Below are 21,744 nucleotides of genomic sequence, written 5' to 3' on the forward strand. Positions count from 1 at the left end.
AAGTTGTCCATGTGTGACAGAGTAACATGAAGCATTACATCACTGCTCAGGATAACCTTATGGAAACAGAGAGCAAATGTTTGAGCAAAGATAAGTTTAAAGATTTCACTAGAACTTGCCAAAACAAGTAGCAGTCATACCAGCCTGGAACAGTTACAAGCAGGCCAAACAGATCTCTCCATCAGTCTGGTCATTTCCAACCCCATGAGTTCCTTCTAAAAAATGTTTAGTTCAGTATCATTTTGAATTAGACAAAACTACAGCACATCACCTTTAGATTATAAATTAAAAACAAAATAAAACAAAACAACACTGCAAGGATTTTTCCAAGTGGAATTTTCTGAGGTATGTGAGAAATCAGTTTGTTTTTGTAATTTCAAGTCACGCTACATTCTGCATTAGGAACAAGCAAAAACCATCACTACGTCACATCAGTGCAAATCCATCTGCCATGTTTCTCAGGCGTCTCCAAGGGTTTATGGGAGAACAGGAAGGTTGTTTTGTAGATCATGATCAGTACAAGGTGAGAACCAAGAGAACCTGGTTTTGCAACCACATGTAGTTTTAAAATTTAATTTTGAGATAGTATTATTTATTTTAAAGTTATACAACACAAGTGACTGACCATGTCCATTCCTTATGACAAAAATCTAACATTCCTAAAGACGAATGAAAACTCTATCTTCAGAGTGAAAATACTAATATTTATTATTCTCTTCAGGCACTTCATTTTTAAAAATAAACATACAGTTTAATTATTTAACACCACAGTGACAGTATCATTAGTAAAACAACTGTATTACAAAACATGATACTGAAAAAAATAATACACATTTACATTCAAAACATTCAGAGAACGTCCTGCTGTGGCTGAACAAATGTTCACTCAAAAATCTTTGAAATACTCAGCAAGTGTGAGACAAGATGTCAAGAGCTTCCTGATCAGTTTCAGGAACATCAGTGAGGTGGTGAAAAAAGGGCCGTCCATGAAGACAGACTTCACGCTTCCCTTCAAACTCTTTTGTCATTCGAGACAGTATATTTGTGACATCGTCTCTGGACATGTTCAGAGGCAGCTGTCTGGTCATCCTCACAGCTTCGCCCTAACAGAGAGACAGAAAATCAGGAATGAAAAACAAAGGAAAGAACTGAACAAAAGAAAGAGAAAATGAAAGATAAATACTGCATGAAAAAAGAATGAAGAAAAGAAATAAGGGACAAAGGGATGTAAGAAAGAAAAGGAAAGCCAAAAAATCTAAAGAAAGCAAAAATAAAGAAGTGACAGAATATAAGAAAAATTATAAGAATAAAAGAAGTGTTAAGGAAAAAAAACAGAAAAAATGATTAATGGAAGAATGAATGGACAAAATAAAGGTAAAGGGAAAAATGTAAGAAAGAAAGAAAATAAATGGAAAGAAAGAACAGAACCGTAAAAAGAAGGATAGAATTAAGGTAAGACTTGAAAAACAAAGAATAAGAAAAAAAAAGAAATAAGAAAAAAAGAAATAAGGGACAAAAGGATGTAAGAAAGAAAAGGAAAGCCAAAAATCTAAAGAAAGCAAAAATAAAGAAATTACAGAACATAAGAAAGAAAGGTGAAGGTAAGAAACACTGAATGGGTAAAATAATAAATTTCAGAAAGAAGGGATAAAAGAAAGAAAGTTAAGTAAAAAAAATAAAAAATAAAACATTAATGGAAGAATGAATGGGGAAAGAAAGGTAAAGAGGAAAAAATAAGAAAGAAAATAAATAGAAAGGACAGAACTGTAGAAAGAATATATTTAAGAAAGAAGGGACAAAAGAAAGAAAGAAAAAGAAAGAAAGTAAGTTAAGGAAAAACAGACAAAATAAAGAATATTTAAGGTAAGACTTGATGAAAACAAAAAAAAAAAATCAAGAAGGAAAGAATTGACAGCAATAACCACTGCTGAAATTCAGTGATGGAATTTTATGTGACGGAAGTATAAACAGTTAGTTTTGGTTTGAGGTTGCGTTTGGGAATGAAGAGGAACCTCAGTGCCAGAGGAGTTCCCCACCTCCAGGTAGTGTGTGACTTTGAGCGGTCTGCACTGCTGAAGTGTCTGGGCGTTCCTGTCCTTCATGGCTGTGAGGATCTCCCTCAGGTCAGTAATGCCGTAGAAAGGCATGCAGTCAGCCATCGCCATCACTTCAACACTCGTCCCCATGGACGAGGAACCTGGCCAGAAACAGCACAGAGCGAGGATTAATACACTCCAGGTACAACCTTCTCCAGGATAGAATAAATATTTAACAAACAAACAAATAAATATTTGGATTTACACTCTGGTTGGAGAACAAGTCAGATGGGCAGAAGACCAAATTAAGCACTAAACTAATACTATGATGTCTCTGCTGACAGGAAAGAATCACAGATGAGCTTTTCAGCAGATGATTTAAAGATGATTTCTTTTTTTCAAGAAAAGGACATGATGGAGATATCTACACGAGTAGTAAATACATGTCAGATACATGTTGAGCAGTAAGACTGCTTGATAATGAAATGGTTTTGGTAAACTCTGGTTGAAATGGGATTTTTTTTGCTCTGAAAATGGCATGGCGTGTTGTCCTGCACTCTATCTGAAAAGGCAGATTCCTCCGAGGTGCCAAGCCACTGAGCCAGGCACAGGCTTTGGCAGCCAGCCAACAATGACCTGCAGCACCAACACACAGCACGCGCGTGCACACACACACACAAACTTACAGCACTGTGCAACCCTGCAGCGAAGTAAAGGTCAAACCAAAAATCAGAACCAAGGGGGATATCCCCTCAAGGTGCGTCCATCCCCAGTGTCAGGGCTTGGGACAGGTTTCAAAAAACACAGGGATATAACACACTCCAGATGCAAAGTGTTCCCAAAAAAAACACTTCATTAATATTTGAAACACATGTCAAGATTATTTTTCTATATTCAAAAATGTCATTTTATTGACCATAGATGAAGAATATTCTTATTTTATTATTATTTTCTTATTTTCTTATTTAGTAGAACATTTCTAATTCCAATAATACAGAAAAACATTTCAGCACCTGTCAGGAATAATTGAGTATAATCCTATTATTCCACTCATTCATATTTCTTAATTATTTGTGAATGTCGGCATGAAAGGCATTCATCAGACCAAATCTGTGTTCAGTCCAGTCAGACAGTAAAGACCTTCACACAAAGTGACCTGAGGAATCATTTAATAAGCATGGGGTTAGACGTGTGTGTTAGTACTTCTATCAAGGAAAGGAAGGAAGAGCACAAAGAGAATGAAGGGGGAATATATATATGGAAAGAAAGAAAGAAAGAAAGAAAGAAAGAAAGAAAGAAAGAAAGAAAGAAAGAAAGAAAGAAAGAAAGAAAGATTAAATAAGAAAGAAAATTTGGTAGAAACATGTTCACAATGCAAGAAAGAAAAATGAAGGAAGGAAAAAAGAAAAAGGAAAGAGAAAGAAGGAAATAAAAAGGAAAACATCAGTTGAAAATGTGTTCAAGTTGCAAAAAAGAAAATAAGAAAAAAATTGAAAAAAAAATTGAAAGAACAATTGGTAGAAACATGTTCACAATGCAAGAAAGAAAAAAAGAAAGGACAAAGAAAAAAATGAGTAAATAAAAAAGAAAAAATCACTAGAAAATGTGTTCACAATGCAAGAAAGAAAGCTAGAGACAAACAGACAGACAAGACAGACAGACAAACCCGAAGCTATTAATGTAAATTCAGGTAGCTAGGCTCCTTCTAGGAAAAGAGGAAGTGAATGGTGAATGAGACAGAAACTGCCTTTGGGATTGAGCTCCTGAACAAGTTCCCGTGATTTCCTCAGTCCAAGAGAAAACGGAAATGCTAACTGTGCGCTTTCCATGTGTGCTGTTTACTTTAACGTCACCGTGTAATTTATAATGATAGGCCATTATTGTTATGTAGTGCTGTGTGATCCATGCTAATGTCATGCTAAGATGGAGTTTGAGAGAAAAAACAGACCTCCAGAAGCTCTTAGTGAACTTCCTATAAATTCCCCATCTCTCACTGCTTCTGAAGGACTTTCCACATAATGTACGGTATAGTTCTTTCACAGAAATCGGGTTCTGCCTCTGCTTCAGCATCCCATCACAGTCCCATCAAGTGAAGTAAATCCTCCACCCATGGGAGCCAAAGCACAGATAATTCATTCATTCATTCATTCATGAGTGAAAAAGTGGTACCTGGAGTAAGTCTGATCTGAAACCCATTGGCCACCAGCCTGGCGTCAGTAAAGAGGACTTCACCGGTTAACAATGGACTACCTTTCTCCATTTTCAGAAGAACGTCCATGTATTCAGGACCACCAAGAACCCTGCACAGAAAAATGCAAATAAATAGGTGAGTTCTTTAAAGAAATACGAAAAAGGAACGTCGTAAAACACTTTTAAAAAATGACAGTAAATATTTACAAACAACATTAGGTGAGAAAGCAGAGACATGCTACCCATCTGTTAGCTGTATGGGGGGCTGCAGGCTCGCTGCTGGAAGTATATTATTCTCCAGAAGTCTCTTAAACAGCAGGGCTTCCTCCACCCTAAATGGATTTAACAACATGAGCTTTCTGCCATATAAAACGATCCAGGCGCAGTGAGAAGGCAAGCGCTTTACAAGCCGGAGACCCTGCTCACTCGAGCGGGAGCAATGCTCATGCTGAAGCGCTTGCCTGAGAGTGGCTATGCTGAACTGGAGAGGCTTGGACACCTTGGTAGCTTTCTTCTTGCTCTCAGACTGAGCGGTGAACAGTTTGTCCAGGGTTTGCTGATTGGACTCAGGGGCTTTGCGTTTTATGCCCTGGGGTCTGTTCAGAAAGAAATCGGATTTCTGATACTGCCGGTCAGGAGTGATGCCAGCTGATGCACGCTTCTGCTCGTTATAATACTCCAGAGACTTTTGGGCCTTTTCCTCGTACCTGAGATGGAAAGAAGCAAACAATTACAAGATGTACAGTAGACATGATTCAACAACAACAACAACAAAAAGTCCACGAAAAGAGGGTTAGGATTCCAGTGGCATAGTTGCCACCAAAAGGCACTTGAAGGTATATCCCACACCGTCTGCACAGCCATCACAACACCACCAGGCAACATCGCTTGGAACAATGCACCATGGATCCACAAAGTGAGCACAGAAGCACAACTGAGTGCTGGACAACCCCAATGTTAAAAAGAGCAACAAGCTCAGGCTCACTGCAGTCCATAGCAAGGAGTACAGGCATCACCCATGGTAGACCAAGGCCTGAAGGAAACTGACGCCCAAAACTGGGTCTGGAGCAATGTCACAGCCGGTGGACAAAACATTCAAACAAAGAACAAACATCAAACCATACAAACATAAAAAAAGCTCCGGTGAGAAGTGACAGCCAAAACATGCACAGTGTACTCTCAACCGGAAACAGAAATGAATATTGATTCAATGTGTAATTGTTTATTGATTTGATTTTACAGGGTAGGACTTTCAGAAAATGTTTCACTCTTAGAGCTTCAGCATACTTTGTGCAGAGATGATTTTCTGCTACTTTTCATAAACAATATGACACAATTCTGGAGAAAACGGACACCATGCAGAAACTTCAGCTGATGTCCTTTTTCTCTGCTCAGGGAAAAAGGGCAATCGAGTATTGGAAAGACAATGCCTGGTCTGATGAATCTCTGTTTCTGCTGCCACATGCAGATGATCAGGTCAGAATTTGGTTAAAAAAAAGCTTGAATCTCAGGATCCAACCTGCATTATATCAACAGTTCAGGCTGGTGATGGTGTAATGGCCATATTGGGTCCCTTAATCTTAATCGAGTATTGTTTTAATGCCACAGGCTAGGAGTATTGTTGCTAATGGCGTGCATTTCTTTATGGTTAAAATGTACTCATCTTATAACAGGTACTTCCAGCATGATACTGCACCATGCTGTGACCCAAAGTGAAATCGTTCTTCTCAGAAAAGTTTTCACTGTTAAGCCTTCAGCATACTTCATACGGAGATGACATTCTGCAAGCAATAGTATGTAATTGTGGAGCAAAACCATGCTCATGTGGAGACTTCTCTCACTGCGTCATTCACATGGTGGCCAGGCAAACTCAAAGGTGTACATGCTACACAAACAAGCCTGACAGGACATTACAAACATAGCATATCCAAGCCAATTCATTTTTAAGATAGATGACACTGAAGAATGGCAAACTTCATCCTATAATAGTGGAAAATATCATGAAATTTTTACCAGCGCCACCTGCAATACTGAAGCACTCGTATACAACGGTCTATATGTAAATGCAGAGAATATGTGAGCTTGTATACTTGTAAACATGAGTTTGTCTTCTTGCAACTCTTGCAGACATAATCCTGGTGTTAAATACGCATCCAAATTTGCAGACTATTTGTTGGTATCTCAAATAGTGCAGGCTACATCAGGGGGCAGAGCCTTTTCTTACATTTATGGAACAGCCTTCCAAGTAGTGTTCGGGACTCAGACACAGTCTCAGTGTTTAACTCTAGGCTGAAAACATGTTGTTTCATAAAGCCTTTTGTTAGTAGTTGTTTATTAGGTAAAGGAGTAGATCTGGAGGGTCCTTGGGCATAGTGTTTTGATAAACTGGATTGGATGCTGTTGCCCCTCACTCTCACACATTCACTCGAGTTTGTTGATGGTGTAGTGGCTGCTGCTTTATCTCCCAGGGCTCCCTCATGTCTGTGTTACCTTCTGGCTCTCCCTGTTAGTTATGCTGTCATAGTTAGCCTTGCTGGAGTCCCTGCTTGCACTCAGCGCAAAATGTATACTGTCCTTAATCATTAGGTGACAACGGGTATACCGAACAACTTGTGTTATTCTATCTATCTATCTATCTATCTATCTATCTATCTATCTATCTATCTATCTATCTATCTATCTATCTATCTATCTATCTCTCTGTCAAGTTACACGTCAATCCTGAGACACCAGTGATGTTGACCTCTTCTGCTCTTCAAATCTGCCTGATGCCCTACTTCTGGCTTGAGTCTCATCACATCGCTCTTGTGGAAGACGGCCCCATATGGACAGTCAAAATTCGCACTTACAAGACAACTCTGGACACTTACAGTTTTGCTATGATGGTTTAGGACTTCAATCACCATGATAACTTTAGGACTGCAGTGGTCATGAACAGTTTTGCACTCAAGTCTTCATCAGTGAACAGTTGATAACATCAGCAAAACAGACTTCATGTTAAAACTATAATGATTTTCCTGGTTACACAGTTGCACTTTTTGACCATAGAGGACACACTCATAGAGGCGAGATATTTATAATCACGCTATCTGTTATCACCCAGATGAGGATGGATTCCCTTTTGAGTCTGGTTCCTCTTAAGGCTTCTTCCTCATGTTGTCTCGGGGTGTTTTTCCTCACCACCATCACCTCATGTTTACAAATACAAAAGGCTATTGGATTCCCAGACGGGAGCTTCATATCCAATTTACAATATAATGAAAAAGAAAATTATATATATATATATATATATATATATATGAATTGTAAATATCCTATTTACAATTCAAGAAATCACTAAAATGACTCATAAATCAATAATAATAAATACTGCCATAAATTCCAATATGCAAATACTAACTCATAAGTCAATCACTCAGCAAGTGTTGTCTCAGCTGGCGCTTAGAAGAGGCTACTGTAGAGCAACTCTTACTTACTAATTAGGGATAAGTAAATGTATTAGGGATACATTTATTAGTTTATATATTTAAAGTCTTTATTTTTCTCTAAAGCTGCTTTGCGAGATTGTCTCTTGTTAAAAGCATGATACAAATAAATCAATTTGACTTGAGAGGCCTTTGGACAAAAGGGAATTCTATTGAAATGTGTTTAATAAACATTTTGGCAAATTATCCTGTTATCACTTCACATTAAAATGGGAGACTATGCATAAATTGACATTTTTCAAATTATATGTATTTATTTATTTTTATGCATAAAAAGCATGTATACTATATAAAAAGTAGTTAATTTAAAACAGACTCACTGTTTACTTTAGGCTTAAATTTAAAAAAAGAAAAAAATTCTGGGGGAAGATAAATTGAATAATATACACCGTTGTGGATGCCAGATAGTGTAAGAAATGTAAAATTGATATAAATATATAGATTTAGGCACTGATTTAGAGGCTGCCTAAAAGCGGAGCTCCCATCTGTTGTAGAATTTTCTTACATCATAGCCAGTCTCTTTTATTTTATTTCTTTACTGGCTAGCACTGGCCACTAGGCAGTATGTCTCATCTCATCTCATTATCTCTAGCCGCTTTATCCTGTTCTACAGGGTCGCAGGCAAGCTGGAGCCTATCCCAGCTGACTACGGGCGAAAGGCGGGGTACACCCTGGACAAGTCGCCAGGTCATCACAGGGCTGACACATAGACACAGACAACCATTCACACTCACATTCACACCTACGGTCAATTTAGAGCAGGGGTGTCAAACCTGATCCATAAAGGGCCTTGTGGCTGCAGGTTTTCATTCCAGCCATGCAGCAGCACACCTGACTTGGCTCATTCAATCAACTGAACTGTCTTCACACAGTCAAATACTTGCAGCCACACCCACCCTTGATTAAAGGGTGGGTGTGTCAGTTGATTGAATAAGCCAAATCAGGGTGCTGCTGCATGGCTGGAATGAAAACCTGCAGCCACACGGCCCTTTATGGATCAGGTTTGACACCCCTGATTTAGAGTCACCAGTTAACCTAACCTGCATGTCTTTGGACTGTGGGGGAAACCGGAGCACCCGGAGGAAACCCACGGGGAGAACATGCAAACTCCGCACAGAAAGGCCCTCGCCGGCCACGGGGCTCGAACCCGGACCTTCTTGCTGTGAGGCGACAGCGCTAACCACTACACCACCGTTAGGCGGTATGTATGACTGGTAATTACTAACACTGGCCACTAGGCGGTGTGTATGACTGGTAATTACTAACACTGGCCACTAGGCGGTGTGTATGACTGGTAATTACTAACACTGACCACTAGGCGGTGTGTATGACTGGCAATTACTAACACTGGCCACTAGGCGGTGTGTATGACTGGTAATTACTAACACTGGCCACTAGGTGGTGTGTCTCATCTCATCTCATTATCTCTAGCCGCTTTATCCTTCTACAGGGTCGCAGGCCAGCTGGAGCCTATCCCAGCTGACTACGGGCAAAAGGCGGGGTACACCCTGGACAAGTCGCCAGGTCATCACAGGGCTGACACTTATGGCCCTTTTCCACTACCCTTTTTCAGCTCACTTCAGCTCGCTTCAGCTCACTTCAGCCCGACACGGCTCGCGTTTCGACTACCAAAAACCAGCACGACTCAGCTCGTTTCAGCCCTGCTTAGCCCCTAAAACTCGCACCGTTTTGGAGTGGGGCTGAAGCGAGCCAAACCGTGCCGACTGAGGTTGGGGGCGTGAGCAGACACTCCCCTGTGCACTGATTGGTGAGGAGGAGTGTCCTCACATGCCCACACACGCCCCGCGAGCGCGCTGGGATCTGTAAACACCGCAAACCCGGAAGAAGAATAATTATGAATTACGAGAATTTCTGAAGCCTTATGCGCCTCGCCTCATCTATACGCTCTTGCCAGTATCTGTTGGCGTTGTCGGTGACAACAAGCCACAGCACCAAGACCAGCAACACTAACGACACCATGTCCTCCATGTTTATTGTTTACTATCCGGGTCGTGAGACTACCGCTTAAAAGATCACTGAATCAGTGACATAAGAGCATCGTGCACGAGTTCGCGGAGCGCAAGGCTCGTCGTATGCCCTTCAAATAATGCGCGCAGTAGGCTATTGATGTTTTATTATGAGCCATGTACAGTATGTCGCCTAATGTTTTTTTTTGTTTCTGAGTTACATGTTCGTTTGAAGGACTTAATGTACAAACTAACATAGTTGCACCCCGGAGTGTTGAAATTGGTAAAAACAGTGCATTCAGTGAGGTTTGCACTGCCCTCCTTTTATTTCTGACTCTTCCTGTCAGCGTTGCAACCTCTGAGCGCTCATTCGTATGCCCTTCAAATAATGTGCGCAGTATAGGCTATTGATGTTTTATTATGAGCCATGTACAGTATCCTAATGTTTTTTGTTTCTGAGTTACATGTTCGTTTGAAGGACTTGATGTACTAAATAACATAGTTGCACCCGGTAGTGTTGAAATTGGTAAACACCGCAGTTGCGGACATTTTGTAGCCTAAAATGATGTTATGATAAGCTTTAATAAAGGGTCCGGTCATTTGCCCCGCCCCCGGCCCGGCTCTGACTTGTTCCGCCACTGTCACTGATGTCACTGTTTGCGCTGCTTAACGGCATCACATGACGTCCACCCACTTTCGCTAACTCCACCCAATGTGTCCACCCACTTCCAGCCAGCACGGTTCAGCGCGGTTGTAGTCGAAATGCAACTCCAACAGCCCCGCTCAGCTCGACTCAGCTCGACTCGGCACGGCACGGCTCAGCCGCGTTTGTAGTGGAAAAGCGGCAATAGACACAGACAACCATTCACACTCACGGTCAATTTAGAGTCACCAGTTAACCTAACCTGCATGTCTTTGGACTGTGGGGGAAACCGGAGCACCCGGAGGAAACCCACGTGGACACGGGGAGAACATGCAAACTCCGCACAGAAAGGCCCTTGCCGGCCACGGGGCTCGAACCCGGACCTTCTTGCTGTGAGGCGACAGCGCTAACCACTACACCACCGTTAGGCGGTGTGTATGACTGGTAATTACTAACACTGGCTACTAGGCGGTGTGTACGACTGGTAATTACTAACACTGACCACTAGGCGGTGTGTATGACTGGTAATTACTAACACTGGCCACTAGGCGGTGTGTATGACTGGCAATTACTAACACTGGCCACTAGGCGGTGTGTATGACTGGTAATTACTAACACTAACCACTAGGCGGTGTGTATGACTGGCAATTACTAACTGACCACTAGGCGGTGTGTATGACTGGTAATTACTAACACTGGCCACTAGGCGGTGTGTATTACTGGTAATTACGAACACTGGCCACTAGGCGGTGTGTATGACTGGTAATTACCAACACTGGCCACTAGGCGGTGTGTATGACTGGTAATTACTAATACTGGCCACTAGGCGGTGTGTATGACTGGTAATTACGAACACTGGCCACTAGGCGGTGTGTATGACTGGTAATTACTAACACTGGCCACTAGGCGGTGTGTATGACTGGTAATTACCAACACTGGCCACTAGGCGGTGTGTATAACTGGTGGTACACAGACAAACTAAATCGACTCGATGGGTTTACCATTTTTTCTTAGGTATGGTGCTCCGCTGGAGCTCCGCTAATATTGACACAAAATACTGTTTAAATGATTAAAAATGGATCTAAAACTTGTTAAAATTATATTAATCCCTCCTACTTATCTTAAAATTAGCACCACTGTGAATGTCCATTTGCTGTGACTGTACAACATTTATTAATATATAAATGTATAATCATACTGAAGTACAAAACTTCAAGTCAATTGAATTTGAATGCAAATTTTAGCAGAATATGATAAATCTACTACAAGATATACAGCAAGCCTTAAATGGACGGAAAGGAAGAATGTATTATGCCTGAGATAACACTTCTCATCTAAGCAAACTTATTATAAATGTACTATAACAAGCAGGTCAGTATTTGTGACTAATTGAATATTCTCAATCCACCTAAGGAACCCAGACTGAGTTTCCTCTAGTGGGTCTAAGTGGCCTCCTGGGACACAACATGGTGGAGAAAACTGCAGAAAGTACCAAGATAAATGAAGGTTTGGGTCCGAGTGAAGGATAAATGAAGGTTTGGGTACGAGTGAAGGACAAATGAAGGTTTGAGTACAAGTGAAGGATAAATTGAGATTTGGGTACAAGTGAAGGATAAATGGAGGTTTGGGTACGAGTGAAGGACAAATGAGGGTTTGAGTACAAGTGAAGGATAACTTGAGATTTGGGTACAAGTGAAGGATAAATGGAGGTTTGGGTACGAGTGAAGGATAAATTGATGTTTGGGTACGAGTGAAGGATAAATTGAGATTTGGGTACAAGTGAGGGATAAATGGAGGTTCGGGTGCGAATGAAGGATAAATGGAGGTTCGGGTGCAAGTGAAGGATAAATGGAGGTTCGGGTGCAAGTGAAGGATAAATGGAGGTTCAGGTGCGAATGAAGGATCAATGGAGGTTCAGGTGCGAGTGAAGGACAAATGAAGGTTTGGGTACAAGTGAAGGATCAATGGAGGTTTGGGTACGATTGAAGGATAAATTGAGGTTTGGGTACGAGTGAAGGATAAACTGAGGTTTGGGTATGAGTGAAGGATAAATCAAGATTTGGGTGTGAGTGAAGGATAAATGGAGGTTTGGGTGCGAGTGAGGGATAAATGGAGGTTTGGGTGCAAGTGAACGATAAATGAAGGTTTGGGTACGAGTGAAGGATAAATGGAGGTTCGAGTGCGAGTGAAGGATAAATGGAGGTTCAGGTGCGAATGAAGGATAAATGGAGGTTCAGGTGCAAATGAAGGATAAATGGAGGTTTGGTACGAGTGAAGGATAAATGGAGGTTTGGGTACGAGTGAAGGATCAATGGAGGTTTGGTACGAGTGAAGGATAAGTGGAGGTTTGGGTGCGAGTGAAGGACAAATGGAGGTTTGGGTACAAGTGAAGGATCAATGAAGGTTTGGGTAAGAGTGAAGAATAAATGGAGGTTTGGGTGTGAGTGAAGGACAAATGAAGGTTCGGGTATGAGTGAAGGATAAATGGAGGTTCAGGTACGAGTGAAGGATAAATGGAGGTTCAGGTACGAGTGAAGGGTAAATGGAGGTTTGGGTGCGAGTAAATGGTGTAATCCTGTGATTCACAGCATCAAAGGCAGCTGAGAGCTTAAGCAGGATTAGGATCAAAGATAGAGTTTTTCCTGGCAATTCATACTTTTTCTTAAATATTTGGATTTTATTTATATAAAAAGGGCTGACTGTGGAAATACTTTTACATGAGAATATTTAGGAATATGTGCACCAGAAGGTAGCATCACATAAAATGGGAAAGGCAAGTTAATTATTTGAAGTTTACATTTTTATCCCTACCTTTTTTTTGGGTACAAGTGAAGGATAAATGGAGGTTTGGGTACGAGTGAAGGATAAATGGAAGTTTGGGTACGAGTGAAGGATAAATCAAGATTTGGGTATGAGTGAAGGATAAATCAAGATTTGGGTGCGAGTGAAGGATAAATGGAGATTTGGGTGCAAGTGAGGGATAAATGGAGGTTCGGGTGCGAGTGAAGGATAAATGAAGGTTTGGGTACGAGTGAAGGATAAATGGAGGTTCGAGTGCGAGTGAAGGATAAATGGAGGTTCAGGTGTGAATGAAGGATAAATTGAGGTTCAGGTGCAAATGAAGGATAAATGGAGGTTTGTGTATGAGTGAAGGATAAATGGAGGTTTGGTACGAGTGAAGGATAAATGGAGGTTTGGGTACGAGTGAAGGATCAATGGAGGTTTGGTACGAGTGAAGGATCAATGGAGGTTTGGGTACAAGTGAAGGATCAGTGGAGGTTTGGTACGAGTGAAGGACAAATGGAGGTTTGGGTACGAGTGAAGGATCAATGAAGGTTTGGGTAAGAGTGAAGAATAAATGGAGGTTTGGGTGTGAGTGAAGGACAAATGAAGGTTCGGGTACGAGTGAAGGATAAACGGAGGTTCAGGTACGAGTGAAGGATAAATCGAGGTTCAGGTACGAGTGAAGGATAAATGGAGGTTTGGGTGCGAGTAAATGGTGTAATCCTGTGATTCACAGCATCAAAGGCAGCTGAGAGCTTAAGCAGGATTAGGATCAAAGATAGAGTTTTTCCTGGCAATTCATACTTTTTCTTAAATATATGGATTTTATTTATATAAAAAGGGCTGATTATGGAAATACTTTTACATGAGAATATTTAGGAATATGTGCACCAGAAGGTAGCATCACATAAAAATGGGAAAGGCAAGTTAATTATTTGAAGTTTACATTTTTATCCCTACCTTTTTTTTGGAAGAAATTACAACCTTTCACAAGACCAAGCTATAGCAGAGAGACACAGCATGCTGTGGATGGACACACTTTTGGGATATAATGCAATCAAATAAAGTCCGGAATCCATAACATGGATCAAACAGACAAACTATGTAAGACATATTTGATAACCCCATCTTGGTGTGTAGAAGACTTAACTACAGTGAGGGGACATACAAAAATAATAAAAACAAACATGTCTGAATATGTAATATACATCACATTATGTCTTTTGACTTTGTTCTTATAAAAAACAACAACAACAAAAGTTGCTGGACAAAAAAAAGGTCGCCATTTGGATTTAAACCAGAACGTCAAGCGCGTAGCAGTTCATCTGGTCTGCCATCAAAACAGCCATGACTACGAAAACATCAAACAGAATTGAAATGCCACAATGTGAGAGAGGACCAACCTCCACGACAAATTGTTTAGCAAGATCTACCCAAAACATCGATCAGAACTGAAAATGGTTGAGAAAAGAGAGAAAAGATAAAATTCTAGTGAGATGCCTGGAAAATTCATTAATTTGACCTAATTACTAACTCGTTAGCAAAAAATTTGACAAAAAAAGACTAAGTTTTGTGTAGAGTGATGAGTTCTTTCAAACAAAATAATCGGAATGGAAATCCGTGGAGAATTGACAGAAGAGATACAATTTAACTGAATTGTGGATGACAGACGACACGCCATGGCAATAGTTCATAGCTCGGTCAGATGAGCTAAGCAAATACATAAGAGCCTTTGATTGGATAATTACTGCAGTGATTAAGTGGAAAGGATAGGAGAAAATACCCTGGAAGGATAGGAGAAAATGTGGTCGGAAAAAGATCCTGACTGACCATGATCAGGGATCACTTAAATGCTTGGTGAAGTCGAATCATATATATTAAAAAAAAAAAGACAGTAGAACTCATGGCTATGTTTAATAGTGAAATCAAGAGCATTTCCACGCTCACAATGTGACGAGAACTCACAGTATTGAGACTAAACAGCTGTGTGTCCATAAGAAACCCACTTGTTAGTGAGACTAATCAAGTGAAAAGGCTTCAGTTTGCTTGGCAGCATAAAGATTGGACTCTGGAGCAATGGAAAAAGGTCATGTGGTTTGATGAGTCCAGATTGACCCTATTCAAGCCTCTGGAGGCAGTGTTATGATTTGGGGTTGAGTGATGAGTGTGTCAGGGTAAGAAGGGAAGCGCATGAAGCAATGCACCCATCATACATAGTGGCCACTGTACAAGCCTCTGGAGGCAGTGTTATGATCTGGGGTTGATTCAGTTGCTCAGGTCGAGGCTCAGCAATGTTATGGGGCAATAATATGAAGACAGCTGATGACCTGAATGTACTGAATGACCAGGTTATCATCACATCAATGAATTTTTTCTTCCCTGATGGCACGGGTACAAAATTAGGGCTCAAATTGTGAAAAAGTGGTTCAGAGAACATGAGGAATCATTTTCACACATGAATTAACCACCACAGAGTCCTGACCTCTACCCCATTGAGAATCTTTGGGATGCTGGAGAAGACTTTACACAGTGGTTCGTTTCTTCAGTCATCAAGACTATATCTCAGTGAAAAATTAATACAGCTTTGGACTGAAATAAATGTTGTAATGTTGTATAAGATTGTTGAAACAATGTCAAGGCAAATGTGCCAGGAAAAAAAAAGGTTCTCATGGAAACTGCACCTGTCGTTATAAAAAATGTTGCCATTGATTGAGGAGATTTCACACAACAAGTAGCCATCATAGTGAAGGAGCTTCTTTAAGTTCTTAAGGATAACATTATTAAACAAATATTGCCAGGCAAAACAAACCTTGCCCGGTAGCACTTATGATGAATACGAAGGAAGATATCGCGAAAAAAAAAAAAAGGTACCCTATGGGTACATGTGGTTACTGCTTATAAATAAAATTGTTTGCTGATACTATGTGCATACAGTAAATATAGCATATTTGAGGCAGTAGCCACAAAAATGAAGCGTAATCCATAAATGAGCAATTTAAAAATCACAGAAGTAAAAATATACCAAGTGTCTGTACTTTATATTATTCTACTCTTACCTCTTACAGTTTTCGAAACTGAAACCTCTAAACCGAGGCTGACATACACACACTGTCGCCATGACCCAAACTCTTATTTTCCGGAAATGGCCCGGCACTAGAGCTCAGTGGAACGCACTTTCCCTCTGTAATAAGCATAAACATATCTGAAAGCAATTTCTTTAGTCTAATCCATTTATTTCAAATGGCGAAATGAATTGTATACACTCACTGGCCATTTTAATAGGAACACGTGTATGCGCATGTGCGCATACACGTGTTACACACTTACATTCTTACAGCACGATGACATAGTGGCTAGCGCCTCTATATGCAGCAGTAGCCACAACAAAAACGATTTTTACCTTTTTGGTGACCTTGACTGGATGACCCTCAAAATGTTGGAAGTTCTATTTGAGACCAACGGCCATCTATCCTGAAAGTTTCATGAAGACTGAGCCAGCCGTTTTCCTGTAATATCATTAATAAAAAAAAAACAAAGCAACCTGACCGAAAACAATACCTAACCCCGCTTACTTTTGCAGGATTTTGAAATATTAGCGGGCAGGGAAGCAATGCTTGAATGGAAAAAGCTATAGAGCCATAGCTAAGAAATTACAAAATGCTTTAATTCAACAATTTAGACCAATAAGAACTCTTTTGGAATGCTGTGGTACAATAAAACAAAAACAGCATGCCATGTTTGGAGAAAGAAGAGCTGCACATATGATCCCAAGAGTAGTATACCCACAATGAAGCACAGTGGTAGTATTGGGGCATAAAACATCATCAGGAGACTTTAATCTCAAACTGAATTTAGGGAGAAGATGGACATTTCACCAAGACAACGACCACAAACATACAGCAACAATAACTCAAGAAGACTTGGTGTGGCCTCACCAATCTTCTGACTCAAATCCCATTGGAAATTTATGGAGGATTTTGAAATTGCAAGTCTTTCAGTAGGATCCTCATAACCTTGAGGGATTGTAGATGATTTGCCAAGAGCAAATTTGGGGCAAAATTGAACAACAATGCTGCAAAAATCTAATTGGTTCTTACCTTAAACATCTCAAGGCTGTTCTTGCCAACAACAACTTTGCAACAAAGTACTGATGTTGATAATTTGTGGTGTCCAAATACTTTTTCCCCTATTAATTTCATTTCTGAAACCTGTCTTTGTTTATTATTATGAATACATACTACTTTTTTATATTTATAAGTACAAAATCAAACACATTATGTATGTTAAGTTGAATACATGTGGATACGTAAACTGGAAGAATATTAAATAGCAAAAAAAAGTCTGAATTCTTCTTTGCCCACATTACAGATCTAGGTTTTTTTCCCTGTTTTTTTCTTTTTAATTGCCCCACCTGACCACAGCACTGAGATCTAATGTATATATTATAGGTCAAAAAATTTCAACCTAGGTGATTTTTTTTAACCTGGGTTAAAATTACGTGCATGTGACAAATAAAGTCTTCTTCTGCTTCCTAGTTTAAAACACAAAGTCTTCCCAAATCCTAAACCTAACCTTAGCTATAGTTCATCTCCCTAATACAAGTAGCAAATTGTGAACTGGATTAAAAATTCTAACCTAGGTTGAAAAATTCCACCTGACCTACAATTCTGACCTGTAACACACGTGTGTGTGTGCCCATGTATGAGAGTAAAGGGGTATTTAAGTTGTGAACACAGGCACATCCATAATAAAAATTTCAAAACGCTTCAGACAACAGACCCAAGTCTGATGCGCCAGTGCAACATGACTTCACATAAATTTGATTAAAGGGTGTGCCACTTAACAGTGGCCGTAAAATGAGCCAAGCACTAGCTCACACTCATTTATTATTGCACGATAGCACGCGAAAAGACATGACTTTTTCCATACACCCTTCCATACCTTCCACAAATACCCCTGGCTGTGGTGATGCACATTTTCCATCCATCCCATTAGACTAAATAGGCAGGCAATAATTTGGATTATTTTTTTTCTTCACAGCAACTGTTTCCTGAGAACAAGAATGGTCCTGTTTCACAAGGCCTTCCCTTTCAGTTTGAGAACTATGAAGATCAAAAGATGCAAGCATTTATGGACCAATTTATTGGTCTGTAAAAGGATGTATGATTCAGTAATCATGCTAACGTGTTGCCTGACAGGATTTCTGTTCATTATCTCATTGTAATTAAACTACCTAATGAAAAAACAGACAAATACTACTCACTATAATGGAACTCTTAGCTCTGCCAACAAACGTTAAACACACCAGTAATCTGGAACTGAAATAGATTAATTGGGATTTTATGTGAAGAATCTACAAAGAATATCCCATAGTGTAGGAATAAATCAATATAGTTTAATCAAAATGATTTACAAATTAAACAAAAAAAAGTTGTTATTGCATAACTATTCACACCGTGAATCATCACTGCCGCTTAACACGAACATGGCGGTCCAAATCAAGTTTATTCAGATGTCTACCCAAGGAGACTGTCCCAGTTTGAGAGCCTCAGCAGCCTTTTGTCTAACACCTCTCTCTTCCTCAGTCTTCCGCTGTTCACACCATCACAAACTTTTTTCCTCAGTGGGTAGACACACAGTAGATTAAATAAATAAATATCTGCAAAGGGCAAATTAACTCCTACTGAGTCAACAACCATCTAGCAGCTTGCAACTCTCCATGCCTCCATTGTCCTGACTTAGGTATTGCTACAGAATCAAGGTTCTGGCAGCAGCCAAGTGGCCTCGGACTGTGCACCTGAGTCCGTAACCCTGCACACACCACAAAGCATGTTTATGACTGAAAAAGGGTTCTCTTTAACCTTTTCGACTTCGGATAGAATTTACATTGTTCATCAACTTGAAAACACCTTCCTGTGAAGCACGTGATGGTAGCGTCGTGATATTGGATGCTTTTCATCAGCAGGGACTGGGAAACTGGCAACGGTTCAGGGGGAGGGTTGAGGGCAAAATGGATAAGCAGATGGAGGCAAATGGATGGAGGCAAATAAAGGGCAATCCTCGAAGAAGGTTTGTTTCAGTCTGCAATAGATTTAAGACTGGAGAGGAACTTCAATGGATAACAGGACAAGAATTCTAAGCATAATGCCAACTGATTGATTTGATTGAGAAACTGTGGGAAGACTTCAAAAATGCTGTTAATGAATGGTCCCTGGTCCCTATTAATTCAGTAATGTTGTCTAGATGAATGGTTAAAAAAAAATCAGGATCCAGATGTGTCAAGAATTATACACAAATTGAGTGCTACAACTTTAAAAAATGTTTTAAGATGACACTGAGTTGATAGGGTAACGTCAAAACTTATCAAAACACATACTTCACTTTCCTAATGGAATCCAGGTGCCATCAGACCCAGACCCCCTGCAACTACATGAGGACAACAACAAAGTCTTTAACCTAATAAAACTAGTTCCATCTCCGAAGACATATAATAAAGCTTTAACTTTAAATAGCTTCATTTGCAAACGGCTCTGACTAAAGAATTCATGAAGGTGCTCTACAATATACAGTACTGTGCAAAAGTCTTAGGCATATGTAAAGAAATGCTGTAGACCAAAAATGGCTTAAAAAATAATGAAACATTTTAAAAAATGCTACCAGAATGTCCAGGATATAGTAGCCTGCCATCAGAACAACCACGACAACCAAAACGTCAAACAGAACTGAAATGTGACAATGTGAGAGCGGACCAACCTCCACGACAAATTGTTTACAACAGGAAAATCAATAAAGGACTAAATTTTGTTCCCCAAGGGAAGATCTACCTAAATCATCAGTCGGAAGTGAATTTCCATGATAAATATATATACACATGTGTGGCAGTGGGGGTGTGGTCAAGCATCGGTCTGTGAATGGAGGGCGGAGTCAGGGAAGGTAAGTGGCAGAATCACTGCACCTGACATGAATTAACCTGTGTTTGTGTCTCCCCCCCAGTGACCGCGCCCTTTAAAAGGAGAGAGAGAGCAGAGAAAGGGAGCTCTCCCCAACATGGACACTTGTGTGCGTGCGTGTCGGATTGGGAGAGTGTGAAAGGGAAAGCTGAAAAGCTAAAATAAAAAGTTTTTTTGTAACACTCAGTTCTGGCCTGCCGTGCTTCTGTGCTCCACCCACCTTCAACAATCCTTACAACATGATTTTATATATATACACACACACACATATGCATGATAAATAGAAATACAATTCTAGTCTGAAGAAAATTGGTTAAGTTGACCTAATTACTAGCCCTGTGATGACCTGGCGACTTGTCCAGGGTGTACCCCGCCTTTCGCCCGTAGTCAGCTGGAATAGGCTCCAGCTTGCCTGCGACCCTGTAGAACAGGATAAAGCGGCTAGAGATAATGAGATGAGATGATAAGACCTAATTACTAATTTGCTAGCAAAAAAATTGACAATACAATCTCCAAATTTTGTGCAGAAGGTCTAGTTCTTTCACATAAAACAATCAGAACTGAAATCCATTGGGAACTGAGGGAGGAGACATGATTTAACTGAAAATAAACAAAGTTGTAAACAAATCATTTACAACAAGAAAATAAACAAACAAACGACCAAGTTTTCTTCCCCGAGGGAAGATCGACCCAAAACATCGATCAGAATTGAAATCGGATGAGAACTGTGAGAGAAGATACAATTCTAATGAGAAGTCCCAAAATTCATGAAGTTGACCTAATTAGCAGTTTGTTAGTAAAAAATGAAAATACAATGACCAAATTTTGTACAGAAGGTCTACTTCTTTCAAAGGAAACAATTGGAACTGAAATCCAGTGAGAACAGAGGGAGGAGATAGGATTTAACTGAAAATAAACAAAGTTGTAAACAAATTATTGACAACAGGAAAATCAACAAACAAATGGCCAAGTTTTGTTCCTAAAGGGAAGATCTACCCAAAACATTGATCAGAACTGGAATCAGATGAGAAATGAGAGAGGAGATACAATTCTAGTGAGAGGCCTGGAAAATTTGTTAATTTGGCGTAATTTCCTCCGCCAAGGAGGTTATGTTTTCAGTAGCCTTGGTTTGTTTGTCTGTTAGCAACATTACGGAAAAAAGTTATGAACGGACTGCTCTGAAATTTTTTTCCAGAGGTGTGACTGGGCACAAGTAACAATCCATTAAATTTTGGCGGTGATCCGGATCACCTTCTGGATCCCGGATTTTTTAAAATGATTCTTGGCGGAGGTCTGTGCTCTCCGAGTGCTTTTCTAGTTACTAACTTGTTAGCAAAAAATCTGACAAAACAACAATCAAGTTTTGTGCGGACTGATGAGTTCTTTCAAACAAAACAATCAGAATGGAAATCTGTGGAGAACTGACGGAGGAGATATGATTTAATTAAATTGTGGACGACATCCGGATGATGCACGGTGGTGTAGTGGTTAGCACTGTCGCCTCACAGCAAGAAGGTCCTGGGTTCGAGCCTAGCGGCTGGTGAGGGCCTTTCTGTGTGGAGTTTGCATGTTCTCCCCGTGTCCGCGTGGGTTTCCTCCAGGTGCTCCGGTTTCCCCCACAGTCCAAAGACATGCAGGTTAGGTTAATTGGTGGCTCTAAATTGACCGTAGATGTGAATGGTTGTTTGT

General features: G+C 40.2%; 1 protein-coding gene across 5 annotated transcripts in view; it reads right to left on the minus strand.

Moving 5' to 3' along the window:
* Window positions 1-690: 690 nt before the first annotated feature.
* pms1 (PMS1 homolog 1, mismatch repair system component) overlaps window positions 691-21,744 on the minus strand; it is a 94,026-nt gene continuing 72,972 nt past the window's right edge. For 4 of the 5 annotated variants that reach the window (XM_060929017.1, XM_060929020.1, XM_060929018.1 and 1 more), the window contains 4 exons: window positions 4,469-4,933; window positions 4,206-4,336; window positions 2,037-2,197; window positions 691-1,103 (listed from right to left, as the gene is read on the minus strand). In XM_060929017.1, the coding sequence (XP_060785000.1) occupies window positions 906-1,103; window positions 2,037-2,197; window positions 4,206-4,336; window positions 4,469-4,933 (955 nt within the window). In that variant the 3' untranslated portion in view covers window positions 691-905. The remainder of the gene's footprint in view (window positions 1,104-2,036; window positions 2,198-4,205; window positions 4,337-4,468; window positions 4,934-21,744) is intronic. The other variant, XM_060929019.1, reaches the window with a different exon arrangement.

This window comes from Neoarius graeffei, chromosome 9 (assembly GCF_027579695.1).
Source record: "Neoarius graeffei isolate fNeoGra1 chromosome 9, fNeoGra1.pri, whole genome shotgun sequence".
Taxonomy (NCBI): Eukaryota; Metazoa; Chordata; class Actinopteri; order Siluriformes; family Ariidae; genus Neoarius; species Neoarius graeffei.